Genomic DNA, 21,581 nt, shown 5'->3' on the forward strand with positions numbered 1-21,581 from the left:
ACTGAAATGTTTGGCAATGGATTAAAATACTTTGTGTGAAGATCTACTTTGAGGTTCATTTTCTGGACACTATTATCGCTTTAATCTGTAGTTTTAAAGTAAAATTAGTCACAATATTAAATGCAATTACACTGTGGTATACGCGAAGCAGAACTGTATTTTCGGATGCTGGTCGACTACAGTATCATAGAGGGCCAACTCTGAAAGGAGATGAATTGGTTGATTTGGTGTTTTAAGTCAACTTTATGCATAGTAAGGCTAATCGGGACTGGACCTACAGTTTAAACCAAACCGAGTGCATAAAATAACGTGAACCGTGTGGTGTAGGGGGATCGTTTGCTTATGGAATGGAAGGTCATGGGTTCAAACCTACTTCTTTGCAAAATCTTTTTCGGGAAGTAAACGGCTTTGGACGAGAATGCTTATCTACGTTTCTTGGATATTTCCGTTGATATTTATGCGATTTATGTCCAGCATTTCCGGATGCAGAAAGCTGACATGTAAGTTCTTAATATGTGTTAACTTATAACAGCTGAATGAAAGGAAAAGTATTTCCTAAAATCCTGCCAATCACTGAAAGATTAAAAACATTAGTAGAAGCATTACTTGAGGCATGCACAGTGGCGACGATTATGGAGTGTGGAGGGGCAGATGACCAAGCACTATGCTAAACATTATCTACCAAGGGAAAGAAACTGTCCTTGCCCTCCCCCCTCCCTCCCACCTTGCCCCATCAGTTTTGAAACCCAATCGCCGCCACTGAGCATGCATCGCATAAATATTGACAGTAATATCATATAATATTATATTACGTTATTAGAACACTTTGTACTCGTTAAATAAAAAGGAAAAAATAATAAGGAAAGGGTGGGATTTGAACTTACGATGTTTCGATCTTGACGAAATCAGTAAAAAAAAATGGAAATGCAGTCATCTAACCAACTACTCCAGGAGATTGCTAACAAAGAGCTCATTAAATCACGTTAATCTCAGTTGAAGCAACATTGTGCCGGAGTTTCGAACCATTTTTCGCCAAGAACCAAGGAAAAGACACACTTTGCAGAATCGTTTGGTGTTGTGCAAGGTATCTTTACTAAACATTTCGCATAAAATCACCACAAATTTGCCATCTTGCATTCAAATGTGACCGCAATTCTTTCCAGGTGGATGAGAACCTGTTCAGTGTTTCACAATGCACATACATTTTCCTATTTTCAAATTCAGAACGAAGAATCTTGAAATATTCTCAACATTCGTATTTCTACTTAACATTTTTTTGTCTACTCATATATTTTATTACTGCTTTAGGGTATCTTTACTTTATGGAATGTGAAAGAATGAAAAAAAAATCACGAGCGTTTTCATTCAGGAAGAATAAATGTTGCAAAGTTGGCTACTCTTAGTTGGCTCTGAAGCGCTATGCTGCCAAATTTACGAATTCCGGACTTTGAAATTTTTCAGGGCGGTCAAATAAGATGTTGCGAAGTGTACTATGCAACCGCTCCGTCTGCTGTGCCATATACTGCTGCCACCATCTGAGCAATCAAAGAACTCGATACCCTACTACATCAAATAATCAAATCGAGGTTGGCAGTTTTATATTTTACCCCTTACAAATGGAAATAAGCAAATTAAACAAAATAAATTCTCACATGAATGATGCTTATGACATAGATTGTCATACTGCTAACAGATGGGATGCTCCCTTTGGATCCTTGAATAAGATGATAAAAGAGAAATATCAAGAAATATTGCGAACAAAAATGACAAGAGATGAACCCAAAGGAGTAGAAACAGAATGCATAAGATTTTAAACAGAATTAGTAGAGGCAGCTGAAAAGGTATGTGGAAGGACAAGCAAGTAAAGTAAGAAGAAAGAAACACCATGGTGGAATGAAAGAGCTAGAGAGGCAGTGAAAAACAAAAATGATGCATTTAGAAAATGGTTTAAATTTAAATCACAAAATGCACGAAGAGAGTACGTGGAAAAGAAGAAAGAGGCAAGAACAGTAGTAAAGGAGGAAAGAAGAAAGTGGATGGAAGAATGGGCCAAAGTGCTAGAAGAAGATGTAGATGGGAACATGAAAGTATTGTATGGATTAGTGGGAGAAAGGAGAACAGAAAGAGGAGACAGCTGTAAGCTAAGGGATGAAAGGGGAAATGTTGTAGAAGAGGATGAAGAATTAAAGAGAACATGGAGAAATCATTTCGAGAAATTGCTGAACGTGGAAAAAGGAAATGAACACGAAGAAGTGAAGGAAAAAGAAAACAGGAAGGAAAAAACGAATCTCACATGGAAAGAAGTGGAGGAAGCACTGAAGAGAATGAAGAGAGGTAGAGCACCTGGAGTAGATGAAGTGCCAGTGGGAATGATACTAGGAGCAGGAGTGATTGGTGTGCAGTGGCTGTACAGAGTGTTGAAAACAGTGTGGCAGAACTGCCAAAAGATTGGACAAAGGGATTAATAGTTCCCATATTCAAGAAGGGGGACAGAAAGGGATGTAAAAACTATAGAGGAATAACACTAATGTGCCACTCAGCAAAGGTGTATGAGAAAATATTACAGAAAAGAATAAGGGAAGTAACAGAGCTGAACATGAGAGAGGAATAGTGTGGATTTAGCAGAGGCAGATCAACAGTAGACTACGAGTATGGAAATAATTTGATTATGGAATTCCTAGATATAGAAAAGACATGTGATAGCATGGACAGAACAAAGATTTGGAAGGCTCTAAGAAAGAAAGGAGTCGAAGAAGAGATAGTGTGTAGAGTGCAGAGCACCTAAAACAGGGAAGTGCTCTTTCTCCACTGCTTTTCATAATTACAATGGATGCAATTAATGAAGAGGTGGGGAAGAAGATAGGAGAGTCAGAGATGAAGGCCATGTTGTTCGCTGATGACTTAGTAATATGGGGAAACAGGGAAGAAGATGTACAGACACAGCTTGATAGTTGGAATGAGGAAATCAAGAGGAGCAGGACTGAAATACAGTGCGGAAAAGAGCAAGGTGCTAATAACAACAAGAAACAGAGCCAGAAATGAACCAAGAATAAAGACGGACATGGAAGGGTTGAGGGTAGTGGAGAGCTTCAAATATCTAGGAAGCATAATTGAGAGAAGTGAAAGAATAGATGAGGAAACAGAAGAGGACAAATGGGTGGTGGACTAGATCAAAGAGTTCAAAGATTAATATGGAACAGGGATGTACCTATGAAATGCAAGAAGGTAATATATAAACATACTATGTGCCAATAATTACATACGGAGCAGAGACTTGGACAATGACAGGGAGGGACAAAAGAAAGATGCAAGCAATGGAGATGAAATTTTTAAGGAGTATATTGGGGAAGACTTGAAGGGACAGAATAAGGAATGAGGAGACCTGACACACTGGGAGGTTTGGGGGGGGGGGGGGTGAAACTATAGGACAGGATAGATCAGGCACAGATGAGATGGTTTGGACCCATGAAGAGGATGGATGCAGAAAGACTACCAGTAATAGCTTACAATGCACAAGGAGTGGGAATAAGGCCAAGGGGGAGACCAAGATGTCGGTGGAAAGAGCAGATAGCGGAGAGTGTTAGGAGAAGATGACAAGACTGGAACACCATGGAAAGAGACTAGGAGTGGTGGAAGAGGCTTGACTTCTTTTGTGATCCAGCCAGAGGCAGGAAAGGGCGAAGGATGATGATGATTATTATCAGTAGTAGTATAAGTAGTCGTAATCTACTACTACTACTATTCATTTGTATGGGCGTTCCGGCTGAAACCATTTTAATTACTGAGTAAAGTACTTAGTGGAAGAAACTGTTTCAAGACAAACCTTCTGACGTATATGTTATTACTCACACCACACACACCACCAACCATATGTGTGTGTGTGTGTGTGTGTGTGTGTGTGTGTGAGTGAGAGTGAGAGTGAGAGTGTGTGAGAGAGAGAGAGAGAGAGAGAGAGAGAGAGAGAGAGAGAGAGAGAGAGAGAGGAGAAATGCCTAATTCATTTGTTGATTCTTCTCTATCTTTTGCACACAGCAGCTAGCTTCATACAACGAACAATACAAACAACAATATGTATTATGAGAAACGTTATCATTTAAGACTTACTTGTTCCAACACATTTTCATGTTTTTCACTATCACCCACAGCATCATTCCATAGTAAACTAAAACCTGAGCAATCTTCTGGCCACCACCTATATGGGAACCTGATGTAAATCTTATCAACAGTTCCAAATGCCAATCCCTGAAAAAAAATATATATATATACAGGGTGTATACAAACATGTGTCAGAAACTTTAGGGACTTATTCGTGACATCAAAACATAGCAAAAAGTTCATATGAACATGGGTCCGCAAATCCTTCGTTAGGGAGGTATGAAAGGAATTCCCTGTAGTGACACCTGGTTGTGTAATGTACCTCAAATGTGCATTTGTACTCACTTTCTTGTGTACAGTTGGGCATGGCATTTGTTTTTTTGTGTCTGATTGTCGTTTGTTCTGTTTTACTGTTACTTCCATCACAACACATCACAACGATGTATTCAGTGTCTGAAATGAGTGATTTGCACTACATGTACGGCCTAGCAGATGGGAATGCGAACGCAGCACGTCAACGTTATGCGGAACGTTAACCTGGGAGGCAGTTACCTTGTGCAAGAACGTTTGTACGACTAACCAACGCTTGCGAGAGACAAGCACATTTGAGAAGAGAGTTGCAGATGGTGGGAGACCATGTGATGTACGAACGCCTGAGCTTGAAGAACGGGTTCTTCGGACTGTGGATGAAACTCCATCAACCAGTACAAGGAGAATTGCGAGAAGGGAAGGCGTTAATCACATGACGATCTGGAACATTCTGCATGAAAATCGTCTGTACCCGTATCACCTTCAATGGGTGCAAGGATTAAATGAGGCACACTTTCAGCCACGAATAAATTTCTGTCAATGCATGTTAGGGCAGTGTACCGTGTTTCTGCAGTTCTTAGCATGTAGTACCTTATTCACTGATGAGGCTGGCTTTTCACGTGATGGGATCTTAAATTATCATAACAATGACATCTGGGCTTATGAAAACCCTCATGCAGTGCGACAAGACAAACATCAACAGAGGTTCAGCCTCAACGTGTGGGGTGCAATCATTCATGATCATCTCATTGGCCCCTACTTCTTTCTCAGACATGAGTTGCTGCATTTACTTGATGATGTACCTCTAGACGTCATCCAACGAATGTGGATTATGCACGATGGTGCTCCACCGCATTTTACACGGATAGTTCGCCAGTATCTCGATAACAAGTTTCCGAACAGATGGATTGGTCGCGAGGGATCCATTGCATGGCCTTCCCGATCACCAGATTTAAACCCAATGGATTTTTTCCTTTGGGGACATTTAAAATCCTTGGTGTATTCAACTCCCGTACCCAATGTCAATGTTCTGAGGGAGCGTATCCAACATGGATTTGACCAAATACGGAACACACCAGGAGTTTTCCACAACGTCCGGCGAAATATGGAACGCAGGCTCAGGGGATGCATGGAAGCAGGAGGTGGTCACTTCGAGCAATTTTTGTAAATGACAATGTGTTTGGTAAATGTATCATTTTTGTGCCATGAATATTAAATCCTTTCATACATGTAAATGTGTTTGGTCAATGTCTCATTATTATTTCCTTTCATACCTCCCTAACGAAGGATTTTCGGACCCATGTTCATATGAACTTTTTGTTATGTTTTGATGTCAAGAATAAATCCCTAAAGTTTCTGACACATGTTTGTATACACCCTGTATATATATATTTGAACATGTGTGGGTGTTTCAAAATTATACAAAGTAAGAAATATTATATTTATCAAACAATTCCTATTGAATAAAGTATCATCTAGTTGGCTGAACACAAGGAGTGCTGAATCCATGGCCTTTTATGTCACTTTTCTACCTGATTAGTTTTACCACAATGATGAGGATGAGTGATGATGTGATGTAATAGAGGATGAAACAGCACAATGGCACGGCCTCCACAATGGTAACACTGTTACCTTATAATCAAGGGTTACCAAGTTCAACCCCAGTAGAGATACATTGCACTTTGAAACGTAGATCCAGTTCCAATTAGCATAGATGAGCAAAATCTGATAAACTCTTTAAAACATCCATGTCTTACCTGTTATTCAAACCTAGGATGCTATACTTCGGCACATATTGTGCTAATCACTCTGCCATGCAGTGTCTGGATTTGAATTCATGTCAGGATATTGAGTTTGTTGTTTTATCTATTTTATCTAATCATCATTCATTTAATCATCAATATTAACACGAAAAGGTACAAAGGTGATGTTAAACAGTTACAATTATTGGAAGTAAGTGTTATATCATACACATTATTAAGTGGTCGACATTCAATCTCAGCAATGAAGTTCTTGGGTTTGAGTCCCTGCCTGAACATGGGTGCCCTTTGCGAGTGTCCCTTCATCAATTGCATCTGATCATCACTCTTCCTCATTATAATGATTAGCCAATAGTGGCAGAAAAGTGATGTAAAATAATGAAATCCAAATTTACTTACATTTCATATTCATTTTCTTCCTCAAATCGCCTGTAACAGTAACTTGATGAAAATTATGTTTATTTGAGATCTGCAGTTAAATAGTTATTATTCATAATATCTATGAATATAAGAACTCAACTATTATAGATAGAATCTTTCAAATGAAATATTTTGGGCAAAATAAAATTCAAATAAGATGAAAAATTTCTTAATTGATAAAGAATAATGATAATAAAGATACATAATACCCACACAATGGAACATTGAGTGGACTGAGACCAAAACCTTCAATTGAAAGAGAATGTAAAATTGTATAATGCATGTAAAATCGAGGTACATAAATCAGGGTTCCACTCTAGTATTAGAATAATTGAACAAAAAACATCCTTCACCCTTAACCAGGTGCACCTCTTTCACCACCTTACGTAGGCACATGGGGGTAAATTTGACCTCCAAATATAAAATATTATTTATAATCAAGTAAGATACATATGCAGTAAAAAAATACTTTTATACGATTAAATTGATTATTTTCAAGAACTTGAAGTAGCTTTTGAATATAGAAAAGAGGTGCAAATAATTCTTAAAAAATAATATGGGCAGACATTGCATTTTCAACATTTCAAAACCCTTTCTTGCATAGTTAAATCAAATGATAATAATGAGAAAAGTGTGGAATAAGCAATACAAAAAATATTTTTTGTACGGTATACACTTCAAATATTTGTGTAAATTTAGCAATATCCATTTTTAAAGAATATACATATACGAGGGAGAATCAAATGAAAACCGCAAAAGTGCCATTAAAAATATTTTTGTCTTTCTAGGCGTTTGGTAATTTGCAGACACAGTCCTTGACATCTTTCCGAGCTGGTAGTACGAAGCAGGGTCGGTAGGTGGGGTTGGATGTGAGTAACAGCTGATTCAAGATGACAGCACCACTACGCAGTTGCACCAAGCAGGAACAGCGTGGAGTTATTAGATTTTTATGGAGTGAAGGTGTGAAACCGGTTGATATTCATCGGAAAATGCAGACGAAGTATGGGGACGCCTGTCTGTCACAGCGGCAAGTCTACGATTGGTGCAAGAAATTCGCAGAAGGTACGACTTTATTGACTGATGCTCTCCTTTCGGGTCAGGCTCAGCGAGTTGTGACAGAGGAGTCCATAGCCGCAGGAGATCGGCTTATTCACGAAAACCGGCGTGTCACCCTGCCTGAAATGGCTTCCTTGCTGAATATGAGCTTCGGTTCAGTACAACACATAGTGCATGACGAACTCCACTACAGAAAGGTGTCCGCCAAGTGGGTTCCTCGACAGCTGACGCAGGAACTGAAAGTCCGTCGGGTTGACGCATGTCAAGAGCTGCTGAGGCGTTATGAAGAGGAGGGTGAGGATTTTCTAGCTCATATTGTCACCAGGGGTGAAAGTTTGGTGCACCATTTTCAACCGGAGACGAAACGTGCAAGCAAAGAATGGCGACATTCGTCTTCGCCGAAACCAAAGAAATTTCGCAGCCAGCCCTCTGCAGGGAAAGTCATGCTGACTTTATTCTGGGATAAGAAAGGTCCTATTCTGGAACACTACGTGCCCCCACGTACAACAGTGACTAGTGCCGCCTACACCGACCTTCTCAAGAACCATTTGAGGCCAGCGATACGCACAAAGCGAAGGGGATTGCTGAGTGCAGGTGTTTTGCTTCAACATGATAACGCCCGTCCTCATTCTGCCCGTGCAACCATGAAAACCATCGATGACCTTCGCTTCAACTGCCTACCATATCCGCCATACTCACCAGATTTGGCACCATCTGATTTCCACATCTTTGGTCCATTAAAGGAGCACCTTGGAGGGCAGAGGTTCAAGTTTGATGAAGACGTCCAATCGGCGGTGCATGAGTGGCTACACAGTCAACCGAAAAAAATATTCTCACGCGGTATCGAAACACTACCTATCCGATGGCGTAAGTGCATTGAACTGGGAGGGAACTATATAGAAAAATAATGTACAATTAAACATTATCCCTGCATTAAAATAGTGGAAAAAATTTAATTGCGGTTTTCATTTGATTCTCCCTCGTATATATATATATATATTTATATATATATATATATATATTTCTAGTACGTTTTCCCTTGAAAAAAATTGAAGTTCCAATATATATCAATTTTCAAAATCTCAATTGTTTTACACAACTTCATCTTCATCGGCAAATTTGACATTTCCTTCCCTTACGGAATATCCCTGTATAATTTCTAGGTATGTATTGGTATTTTCCACAATGATTCTCACAGTGGTGTCATCTATGAAAAGTGAAACTCTTCGATAGCAGATTTGGCATTTTTTGCAGTTGCAAGTGATCCAGGAAGATGTAAAACAATGTTCATACTTCTTTTGTGAACATTCAAACATGAGCAGAGCTTCTTTCCATCGAGTTATTTTGTATTTTCCCAGGAAATAAGTTTCATCTTCATCCGGAATATCATTCTCATCATCATGATTTGTCTTAGAATTAGTATAATGTTCTCACTCAGTAACATGATCTGATTTGTAGTCAATTATTCATCTTGAAGCACTTCAGATGAACTAGGTTCGAAATGTCCTCCAACAGCCACCGTATACGCCTGTCTTTCATACTAGGAGCTTTTGAACGATTTCTTAGAAAAATTAAACATTCACTTTAAAAAACGGTCACACAACACAGATCAGTAAAAACTGTTAAAATATTTCACTCACGAAGCACAGTAAGAGAAAGTTCTAGAAAAATGAACAAAAAAAAAATCACATACATAACTAGGCACGTGGGGGTAAATTTGACCCCCATCAACTTTGAAACAGCTTCACTTTGCTGCAATTTCACACACAATGAAGGAAATGACCTTGACAGTTGAATCAGACTGTTTTAGGAAGGTACTAGATAAGCTAGCACCTGGGGTAACCAACAAGTGTCTGGGCGTTAAGAAATACCTACCTGGGGGTCAAATATACCCCCGTGTGCCCAGTTAAGGGTTAATGGGAAAGCTAGTGGTAAGAGACTGGTAGGAAGGTCAAGACAATGATAGTGTAACAATATTAAGATCGGTTATAAATACAGTATTCTTTTTAGGACTGAGCTTGGCCAGGAAATGTGTAGTAGTAATAGTATAATCATTAGTAACATGCACTGGTGTACACAGGGGAGAGCTGATAGGGTTTGTCACACTATCATTGTCTTGACCTTCCTACCAGTCTCTTACCACTAGCTTTCCCATCAAGGATTTTTTTTTTGTTCAATTATTCAAATACTACAGTGGAACCCTGATTTACGTACCTCGAATTTACATGCATTATACATACAATTATACATTCTCTTTCAATTTGCCCCTTCTGAAATTTTGAGAAAATCAAAATTTTCAAATAAAAGCAGTAAAGAACTTGAGTAAAGCAACATGGTATATGCAAATTCTGTTTAAAATGACCTTGGATATCATTTTTTGTCTTTCAACACTTTTAAAACAAAGGTTAAAAATGGCAATTGTGAAATATTTTATAGTGTAAAGCAGGTATGTGAAATCCACTTTTACAATTCCACCCCACCCCCCATACTGCATATATTAGTGCTACCAGGTATAATAAACTAAAAATAGTAAACTTAAATTATTTTTTTATCCAGATTTGAAACCATTAATACACTAACATATATCACCATCTTCATAGTTTCTTAAGAGTTTTACCACCTCAATGAAGGAAAATCTTTGAAGATGCAGGGGAATAAGTTAGGCATGAAGTTCATGCTGTGTGACTTCTTCTGTTTGACTCTGTAACGACCCTGCGTGGTCGCCATATTATTTAAAATATTCTGTTAACAATGTTTTGTTAAGGAAAGCATACTAAATGCCCTGAGAGGCTTACGCATTCAGTTTATCTTTTCTCTAATCTTGGGTGCATTGTTGTTAAACATGAAACCTGTATTGTTGTATCTATTTGTCTTGTACATAGTTTATTGTAACGTTAATTCGTTTAGCACACAAGGGTTAAGATTTTGTAACCACGTGCTTTTAGTAACTTTTTATGTTAGTGGTTTTTTACAATGCAAAACATGATAATTCATAACGCATGAGTTGCAACTTGTAATTTGAAGGGAGTTTGCAATGCTGAAGCCAGCTTAGTTCCAATCTTCTCCACCCACCTCAGTGCTGTCATTAGACAGTATATAAACGATGCAGCGAGGCCCAGAGCTCAGTCCACTGCCAGATGCCAACTGCGAAAGACCTGGTTCCCAGATCTAATCTGGATGCCTCCCCAACCAGGTTCCAATAGCCAAGGAGACAGAAGGAAGGAAGGAGGAAAAGAAGAGAAACAGATAACCTAACCACCAAGTCTGCCCAATACGAGCTTCGAGTGTTTCCCTTAGGCTGTGGCAGCCTAAGCCCAAGTCTCCAGGTGCTCCCAGACCAATCCTTTGCATACCAATGGACCTCTCCATTCCCTTGTAGTAGTCAGAGTGCCTCCACGGCATCCTTTGATCCCCACACCTTTGCGATTCTGCCCATCCCTTGCAATTGCTTGGACGACTCCCACGGGGCCATACCTGTCCCATGCAATTGACTTGGATGCTTTCGCACGTTGTCGCCAGACTGCACAGCAGAAGCATGCGGTAAGGAAAGGCGGGGCAAGCGCCGCTTGCGTTCTTTTTTAAAACACTTTTGATATTTAAAGTTCGTGTTTTTCAATGCCTCTATACACATTAGAATGGAATTTATTTACTATAAGATATTTACATCGCAGAATTTTCATTTCCTCTATTTTCTGTTCTTTTGGCTTGAAACATAAACCGGCTACACCCTTGAGGACGTTGGGCGATGCGCCCCGATTGACCACGATTAGAAGAAGAGGACTGCTCGCCTTTCTCCCCGCTTTTCGAGTGACTTATGCAGTTCTTGCATGGATACTGTCCATCCCCATTTACGAAGAAAAAAGGCCGAGGGCAAGCAACACCAAGACCGCATCTGTCTTTGGCAAGGGTGTTGGAAAGAATTCGTCCACACGGCCACAAGTGTTGCTAACTTCCGGAATTTTCTGTACATCCGTAGCACCACCTAACGCAGTACGATTTTCATGTTTGATACTCTATAGTAATCAACAAATTACATTATGAAGTTAGCCAGTGATCACAAGTCGTATGCTATTTATAAGAAATTAAATCACAGCTGGTACTTGAACATATTCGTCATGTGGTCGGTTACTCGGAAATATGGAGGGTATGTAACACTGCAGGTTATGGTGAAAACAGTGACGTGCGGTGACATCGACACTTGAGGTAGCAGTCAGTGGCGTGCTCAAGGGGGGGGACTTGGTGTGGGTCACACCCCTCCCTCCTTTTGGGCCCAGTATTCCTAAAAAATAAGAATGCCAATAACAAGAAAAGATTACAAAATGATGAATGAGTACTAAAAAAAAGTACACGTAAACCCCACCCACATTCGAAAATAAAAAACGATTTGATTTGACTACTAAGCCAGAGATCCTGGGTTAGAATCTCAGCTTTGCCATGGGTATTCTTTGTGTGTGTCCCTTCATCAATTTTATCGTATCATCTTCGCGATTAGCCAAAAGTGGCAGAAAAACAAAGTAAAATAAACCAAATCGAGCAATCAATCAATGATTTGATTTCATTTTTGTTACTTAGCGTCGCTTTTTTGTCACATTTGGTTAATTGCGAAGATGATACGATAAAATTAATGAAGGTACAAACACAAAGAACACCCATGCCCAGGATGGGGTTCGAACCCTGAACTCCTGGTGTCGTAGCATGCTGTGATAACCACTCCCCCACAGTTGGTTGATTTGGTGTTTTAAGTCCACTTTATGCACAGAAACAAAACACACTTTTTTGTAGTTTCTTCAATAATATTCATTTGGCTTTTTGAGTTCTGAGATACATTTCTCATTCCAAATTATTTCATTATTCACTGCAGAGTACAACACAGAGGACAAGAATGCGCACTCATCACAGGTTCGAATCTTGGCCTGGATTGTTCATATGAGGTCCCTTCATCAATTTCAACATATCATCACTCATCCTCATTTTCGCGATAACCAAATGTGGCAGAAAAGCAAAGTAAAATAAACCAATCCAACAACAATATGAACGCACGTTCTCTTGCCCAAATAAATACATCCGTATTTATGACTGTTAGAGGCCAAGACTAGTATATTTAAATAAAATACTACTAAAACAAGAGTGAGAGAGAGCCCGAGCACATATTTGTAATTTAATCATTATACGTATATTCCATACTTGAAAAAAAAAAAAAGCATAACATTATTGTCTGCACATAACACGTTCCCATTTCATAAATAATAAAACTACATCCCATATTATACATACATATTGTACAACGTGTAAAATGTGTAAATACAGAGAACTGCAGAAAATTTTACCCTGAGTTCTTTAGTGGATTTACAAAAAAATCTATGAGAAACCAATCCCCTATCTGTCCCATAGGAGATAGACTGGGGGACCTGAAAGCACGGGCTTTCAACCATTGCAGCGGGGAGAGGGGGCATGGGAGGTAGAGGTAGAAATCTTCCTTTTCTTTCGGCCGGTCGTTTCTACCTGGAAACTGGTCAGGCGGAAGAAGAGCGAGCTAGGGTATCCAGCCAGCTTTGCCCGCGGAGAACACCGATGGACGAGAAGAGCATGGAAAAAAGGTGTTGCATATGAGCTGTGGTGGCTTTAACAAGACAATAAATATTGTGATTTGAATATAATTCGAGATGTGAGATTGATTGATCTATCTCTGCTAGACTAGCTACTCCTCAGTGCACGTCACTGGGTGAAAAGGAAGGTTAATTTAGAAGCGTGGGTACTGCTGTTGCGTGTTGTTTTTTACTGTGATATTGTGCTGTTTTTTTTCTGTTCTTTGTGTCGTGTTTTTGTACCTGGTGTAAAAGTATGATTCTACATTGAAAATTTCCGCCAGGGTTGACATACCAGAAGAGCCATCAATTTGCAGTGCTGCAGGTAAGGCCTTGATTAGGGACCTTCTTTCAAAACCATTCAGTTCGAGAACATATGGTGTGAAGTTGGAGCTTGTGATTGTGAGTCGAGCGACCGTGTCCTGAGCTGTGCACAACCAAACCAACTAAGAAAGATGGGAAAGTTTTCATTAGGCAGTTTAAAACATCTCAGTACAACAATATTATGTGGTAGCAACGATCTTAATAAATTATTTTGTTGGCCATGTGTTTTGTTCAATACAAATTTAGGAACAAGCTACAGTGACTTGAGCAATTTTTATAATGCAGTGCAAAGACATGAACGTCCCCAGAATCACATCTGCGCTTGCATCCAACTGAAGACAAGTCATGATTCATAATTCTAGCCAAGTAAGAAACCGAAACCCGTCCGTTTATTTAAGTTCGAAACTTTATGCTAATAGGATGTTTATTATTTTTAGGGTTAAAAAAGAACGTAATTTAATTTACAGTTGCCCTCAATATCAAGTAAATCATTATTTTCTTCATGGTTGAAATTTACAAGTTTATATTCAGAGGCTTTTTTCTTCTTTATAAACCTGCAGCGAAGATTTGATTTTACAGTATGTATGCACTTCACACACTCAAGCCCGATACTTCACCATTATGCACATTATTGTAGATAGGGATGTGTGTAGGCTTATATTATATTTGAAATTGTTATATTTAACCAAAACGAAAAATTAACCCATCGCTTGCCTATCACGAAAAGTCACGGCATGCCCCTGCTGCACGGCATGTGACAACTACAAAGGCGGCTATTGGTACACGCCCTAATTGATGCCCAACAATTAAATAAGGTCCCTAACTTCCCCCAGGCACCTCACTGCGAGGAATAAATGAATGGTCCCTGTCCTCCCTTATCTTCTAGACCTTCAGAGCAGTGACGACATCTGGCGTAAGTGTGCTAAACAGGTAATTTACAGGTGTCAGTAAAGATTAATAAAGTTTTACTGGTTGACCTTTTACCTTTCCTTACAAAACCCCGCAAGCCCTGAGATACTTTGAGTGCATTCTACGGCTGGTCACAAGCTAGCGTATATGGGTACACTTTTGCATCGCCTACTGGTGTAGTGTGTAGCATGCTGGTGGAACATTGCAACTCCCTCATCAGTTTGATAAAAGGACATTACATTAACTATGGAGGTTCTCAGTTTTGGACAATTAAACCGAAAGAACAGATTCAATGTTACCGTGCTCATAAATGTAAAATTTTAGATCGAGAGAGCGGTAATCATAGGCGTAGTTTTGTCTGGCCTCTTGGGAAGGGGTGGGGGGGTAGCCGGAGCTAACTTTATTCATGCTTTATCCATTGCAAAAATCATCATGAGCATTCTCCTTGGGAGACAGGTGATCCCCACATCATCTTATCCAAAAGAAATGAAATTGTTAAAAGGAATAAATACGCTGTTAAAGATCGTTGCAAAATTTCTATTTTACCAATATCTTGAATGATTTTTCTCAGGGGGGGGAGCAGTACTCAAAGTGGAGAAAAGGTAGGGTTATGCTTTCCTCCAGTTAAGAGAATTCTCATATAGCATCCCCACCACTAGGATATTTTACATAGGCATTACACACCTCATCCATATTTTCATGCTACAGTTTCAAAATTTGAATTGTATGAAGTCTTTCCAGATATCTCCACTCCCTCTGTGGCCGCCCTTGTGCTTAATATCTAATCGAACAGAAACCAATGCCATTCTAAGTTTCGTTGATTCAGATTATAGTTCATTACCACCAATTGGCAAATCAGAAACCAAATACGAATGAAGAGCAACGTATAAGTTTTGGCAACATTTAATGCCCAGCGCCATATAATAATAAAAATAATAATAATAATAATAATAATAATAATAATAATAATAATAAAAATGTGTATTTTTATATGTAGATACGTATGGGACTGAAATAAGTATTATGATGCTTTCGAACCTTAAGAAATGTCTGTTGAAGAAGTGAATTAAGGAAACTAAGAATTACGGAATATTACAACATTGAGAACCTCGCTAGTTACTGAATTAAGTTCTTGAATAAATTACGAAAGATGATATTCTTGGTCCCTATGTAGGCTTAAGGATAAATTCATTTTTTTATTAGAAAAATTACCATTTGTGCCTGGAAACAAGGTCTGAATGAAACAAAATATACAGAACATGCATGGTGGCATGAAGGATGTACAAAGTTGTTATCTATAGGTGATATATTATTAAATTATCCTGAAAACTAGGCTTTTAAATGAGGATCCTCGACCAAATAACTTTTATATAACCCTGGCCACGGTGGCTCAGTCGGTAACGCGTCTGACTACCATGCTCAAGGTCCCGGGTTCGATCCCCGGCCGGTTCAAATCCGGGAACTTTTCTAACGGTGGAAGCGGCCCCGGCGCCTACCCAGCGTCGAATAGCATGGGTACCTGGGGGAAACCCTGGGGGGTAAAGGCGGTCAGGGGCGTGATGCTGATCACATCACCCCTACTCACGACCGGATCAAGAAAGTGTGGGGCGTTACCCCCACACCCCTATATGCCTTCATGGCATGGTGCTATGCACAGGGGAACACTTTACTTTACTTTTATAACCCTGGCCAAGTGACTTCAAAAGAAACCGATCATGACATTCAATGCAGGTTTTACTCGTATATGATTACTTTGCCTATGCATTCTTTAAATTTCTTTCTGAAATTCAATAGTCTAAGCTTGTTTGCTTGATGCCTGACTTTTAGTATTAACAAACTCTCTATTAAAAGGAATGATCATTCTGTCATCTGTGCTTTAATTTCACAAACAGTATGAGCACAACATCAAAGAATGATTTTCAGATGATTTGTAATCTCCAAAAGATTATTAAGATTTCTTGCTGTTATACAACCCGCCTAAGCACGTATCCTTCCATGATAAGCTTCCTGTGGGTTACTTCAAACAACAATTAATCTTCTTCTTACCTCCAGAAGAATGAATCTATCCTGAGACTCCAAGATATACCATTCCTAGCATCCCTACAAGTAATACACAAGATTCACCCGTCATTACACAACTTTTAACTGCACTGCCTTCGTGCAATGAAAAATCCAAATAAACCTGGCACATCTGCACACATATTGGTGACGCGGTGCAACACACACAAAAAAAAAATTGGAAAAGAGTGATTTCACCAATGAACTGTGTGATCACCATTTAATAAAACAATTATGTATGATTGAATCGCTTCTACAGGATCGTGACACATTCACACGATATTTAGGCATACATCTTTAAATGTCCCCCATGCAATACAAATCGATGGAAACTAAATTCACTTTAGTGACGCCTTTTCCCTATCAAAACTGCTATTCTGTTTAAGTCTCTACAATGATGGCTTCTCTTTTCATGTTCGAAAAAACAATAATTGTAGGAACTCATTGTTGAAAGGCTACATTTATGTAAACATTGGATGCAACACTGCTATTGTTTCAATGTAACACTGTTTACCTACTAGCGCTCCAAGGTGGAAGATCAAAAGAAATAATGGTTATATTTTCTTTGAAATCTTGTTTGGAACATATAGACCCTGCAAAGGCACATGCACTTCAACTTTCATTGTATTCTACATCAGGACATAATTTGAAATTCTGTACTTATCTGCGACTGCCACACCACAAGAGTAACACATGAAAGTTTCATGAGAATTATCTAATTTCTGTGTGTAGTTTCTCTTTCTGTAATTATTTTATGCATATGTTACATGCTTGGGGGGGGGGCTTAGCCTCCCTAGCCCCTACCTAACTATGCCTATGACGGTAAAGCCCCTCCTTGAGCACATCCTTCATTACATTTTGTCTTAAATTTCTACTAAATTTCTAACTGTACTTCAATTCATTTCAATAATTCATGTGTGGTCTTCAGAAGAAACATGCATACTCACATGAAACACAATGTAAATTTAGCTTTCCAAAAAATACAAATGCAAAAAGTATGTTTCACCAATTCTCAAATTCTAAAAAAAATAGGTTGCCTTACCCTAATGGCTGTCAAGTTTGGATTTGGAAGTTCAGGTACGAAAAGAGTTTCTGCATTCTTCTTCAAAACTCCTAAAGAAACTGCAGACAAAACATAATCAGCAACATATGATGTATCGTCTTTACATGCTACAGTACAAACATTGTCATTCTTCTTATCCCACAAGATTCTGCACACTTCTTTGTTAAATATAATCTTGCTTTCAATTGGAAGTTGCTTTTCAGGATCAGGGTACTTATCCTTGGAGAGAAAAATAAAACTTTGAAAAAATCTAACAAGTAAAGTCAAACATAACTGGTACACAATGAAATATAAGCCACTTAATATTCCTTTTTGGTTCTTCCTTCATTTGATCTACATTTCACAGTCCCTCCTCAACAGTTATATATGCAATGGCGTTACATCCATACTAATATGTTTATTTATCTCTAAGCAAATAATTTAGGAATTTATTGCATACATTTTTATTTAATAAATAAACATACCCATAGAACATAATTTAATCCATAATTGGATAATTTTTACAACTGTCTTTGATTTTCTATAGTATGTTTGTGCATGGTTATACATATTCAAAACACTTCGCACATGCACACACATACACTCACATACATTAATTCCCTGATGTGATACAGTCTTCATAGCAGAGTACCTCATGGATAACTAAAATTATATGAAATTGGTAATAAAATTTATAGATGTGCATTTACATAGAAACTGATAATATATTTTAAATGTTGATTTTCAACACTTGCACAGAAGGCAGGCTACTAATTATTGTAATTAATTAATTTTTTTTCATTATATGAAGTAATTAGTGTCTTACTTTTGTGTTACCTCAATGAATACTTTATCTCCATTGCCTTTTAATTATTTTTCAGTGTCAACTTTACAATTCTACTTCAGGGATTGCTGTAGATTTCAGGAAGTGTGGCCAAAGATCAATAACTCTCATATTGTTATTATTGTTATTATGGTGGTGATAATTGAGTTGCTTTTACAGGTTTACACGTTCAATCAGCATGTTTTTGAGATTATGTGCTTGAAATCAGTGCACTACCAGCTATGATAGTCAGGGCCGGATTAAGACGAAATTGGGCCTGATGCACTTACATACTATGATTAACATTATATATATAAACATAGGAATAGGATCAGAAAAGGTGCCAGAAGGGCGGATAAATACAAATGATGAAGGAGACAGTAAACACTTACCACACGAAGAGAAATAATTCTATATTTCACGATCTGAGTCGCATTTTCAAGGTAGAAGAAAGAAAGATCAGTGTCACATTGAGTAGAGATCTTTCTTTCTTCTACCTTGAAAATGCGACTCAGATCGCGAAATATGTTTACCGTCTCCTTCATCATTTGTATATATATTGCTCTTCTATGTTAATGTTTTTCTTGTTTTTTATGTATTTTTTATTATTATTTTTGTAATTATGATAATGTACCATGAAATGATTATGTGAGGTGCGCTAGTGCTCCTTACTTATATTGCTGTTTTTCAAGCCTTAGCAAGCGCGAATTCTTCAATCGTGTCAGTGAAGTCAGGGCTGTGCAGCAACTCATGCCCAATGCTCATAAGCGCCAGCATGCTTAGCCTTTCCTGCCCCATTGAAGACCACAGCTCTCCTTTGACTATTCCCAACTTTGAGAAGCTCCGTTCGCCGAAGGCATTGGACACCATCATGCACATATAGATGCGCAACACAATCTCGACGTTTGGAAATGTCTGAGAAAGATTCAACAATGACAGAAGCCTGTACACGGTAAGCTCTGCTGATTCGTTCATAGTCACCAGTTTCTGAGTGTGCATAAATGCAGCAAACTGTACCAGCTCAGCCGCCAGTGTGTTTTCCAAGTCATCTTTATACGAGGAAACGAGATTCTTTGCTTTGTCCTCGATCTGCTCAATGACGTTAGTTCAGAGATAAATCGGAATGTTTTACAAATATTGTCATATGCCTTCATCCGCTTTTCCAGTTCAGCTAACCGACTGTTGATCATATATCTGAGGTCTGCTACATTTGCAGCTCCTTCATCAGGCATTCGCTTTCGCTTATGGCCTCAATGCCGCTCATCTTTGTATTCGCTGTGTTGAACCTTTTCGGTCGCCAACTGCTCATACACATCAAATCTATCCCGTGCAAACTGAACCGTGTCGACCAGTGATGCCATCAAGCCAGTTGCCGTATTCAGGCTGACTGCAGGATCTTGGAGGCTAATGCTCGTACTGTTGAGTCAGCCAAGGATATCGTTCCCGGCTGTCACCATAACTGCTGTCTCAAGTTCGTTCATCCTGCGTGAAAATCCAATGCTCTGGTTTCTCTTAACTGCCTTCTGCTCCTTATCTTCCGAAAGCTCATCCAGGAATTCCTGAATCCTCTTCCACCCTTCTATCAGCACTTTGACAGCATCAGCATGTTCACACCATCGTGTTCCAGGTAAACCCTTGAGCGTCAACCTGCAGTGATTCTTTACTTGCTGCCAGCGATATGTTGAGTCAGACAGAAAAACATATAGTCCATTGACAAAATAAAAAAAAATGGGTACAGCCACTGCAGCTTTCAACAGCCTGATGTCCTACCAGGTTTAGGCTGTGGTTGAAGCATGGAATAAAAGCGACGTATTTACACTCTCGCTTCACAATTGACTGTACAGAAGGTCGTTCGGGATCTCTGAGGACAATGTTGGAAGGGTGATAAGTTCATGAAAACCCATGTCGTCACCAACGATCATGCTCAATTGGAAAACCAGCATTCCGCGCTATAGCCCGACAACGTAATTTCCATTGCAACAGACTTTTCCGAAGAGTTATCATGTCCAACTTTTCCCACTCCTCCTGACAGGCTTTCCAGAGGCCATTGAGAGTGCATGGACGTCTCTTTCCTAAGGCCCGTTTTAGGAGTCCAAATGCACAGAAGTCCATGGGTGACCCATCTGGCACCTTGACCGGAATGTCGCTGTAAGGAATTGCATGGATGCCAATTTCCACCTCCATTCGCTGTAAGAACAGACGAGTCGAACGGGAGGTATGGCTGCATGCTTTATCTTGGTGCACCCAGACCTGGATTTTGCCCCCCCCCCCCCCCTATACAGTGCCGGGATATCTATGTTATAAATGGGTGTTAAAACCTCATCCTGATAGTACGTGGAGTTCACCTTCACATTATTAGCTACACGGCGAATTGCTAGCTTGTCATTAGAGCAGTATCCAGAGATCATCATGAAACACCGTGGAAAACTTTCCTGGCATTCTCGATACAATGTTTGATAATTGTTTTTGTCGCGAGGGCAGTAGTAAATCGCGCGGGGTTTGTGACAGTCACTAAGGTAGACATATGCTTCGTCTAATGTCACCACATTTTTACATCTCTCCCCTGCAAGATAGGTCTCATAGAGCTTTCTAGCATTCGTGCGACGTTCCGCAATGAGACGAGGCAACAGCTTGTGAACTCGCCGCTTATGCTGCATTTCTAGTTGCAGGTCCTTCTTGATTATGGTGTTCACTGTTGACACAGACATTCCCAACTTACGTGCGATACTCCTTTGGGGGGCAGGGTTACCACCTGACACAAGGGCCTTCACTTTTCTCACTATGTCCGGTGTACGACTCGTAGCTGCTCGTGGATTTGCCTGTTTCTTCCCCTGTGGAATTAGGTCCAGTCGGCCTTTGCCTTTTTTGTTCAATACTGCACCGATCCCGTTCTTTGATATCACAAAACCATGCTTCTTGCACATTCCTTTGATTGCCAAATAGCTATATTTAGCATCAGAAAGGGCTGTTATGTAGCCCTCCCAGTATGGTTCAATTTTCTTCGGCATCGTTGTAGGTAAATGGCACAGCACACTGCACACGCGTTCTCGGTACTGGCGTGACTCAGCATGCACCATTTGGACAGACTGACATTGATAACAGTGCCGCCAGCGGCTTTCAAAATCGTCACCAGAGATCCCGAACAACCTTCTGTACACCATTGTACTGTCCTGACATGTTTGATGCATTGTCATACCACT

The 21,581-nt window shown here is 39.4% G+C and overlaps 1 protein-coding gene across 3 annotated transcripts in view; it reads right to left on the reverse strand.

The window, feature by feature from the left end:
* LOC145997517 (uncharacterized) overlaps nt 1-21,581 on the reverse strand; it is a 147,679-nt gene that overhangs the window by 68,665 nt on the left and 57,433 nt on the right. For all 3 annotated transcript variants that reach the window (XM_083134620.1, XM_083134621.1, XM_083134622.1), the window contains exons 5-6: nt 17,559-17,798; nt 4,105-4,242 (exon numbers count right to left, since the gene is read on the reverse strand). In XM_083134620.1, the coding sequence (XP_082990746.1) occupies nt 4,105-4,242; nt 17,559-17,798 (378 nt within the window). The remainder of the gene's footprint in view (nt 1-4,104; nt 4,243-17,558; nt 17,799-21,581) is intronic.

Source organism: Lepisma saccharinum, chromosome 1 (assembly GCF_977018435.1).
Source record: "Lepisma saccharinum chromosome 1, izLepSacc3.1, whole genome shotgun sequence".
Taxonomy (NCBI): Eukaryota; Metazoa; Arthropoda; class Insecta; order Zygentoma; family Lepismatidae; genus Lepisma; species Lepisma saccharinum.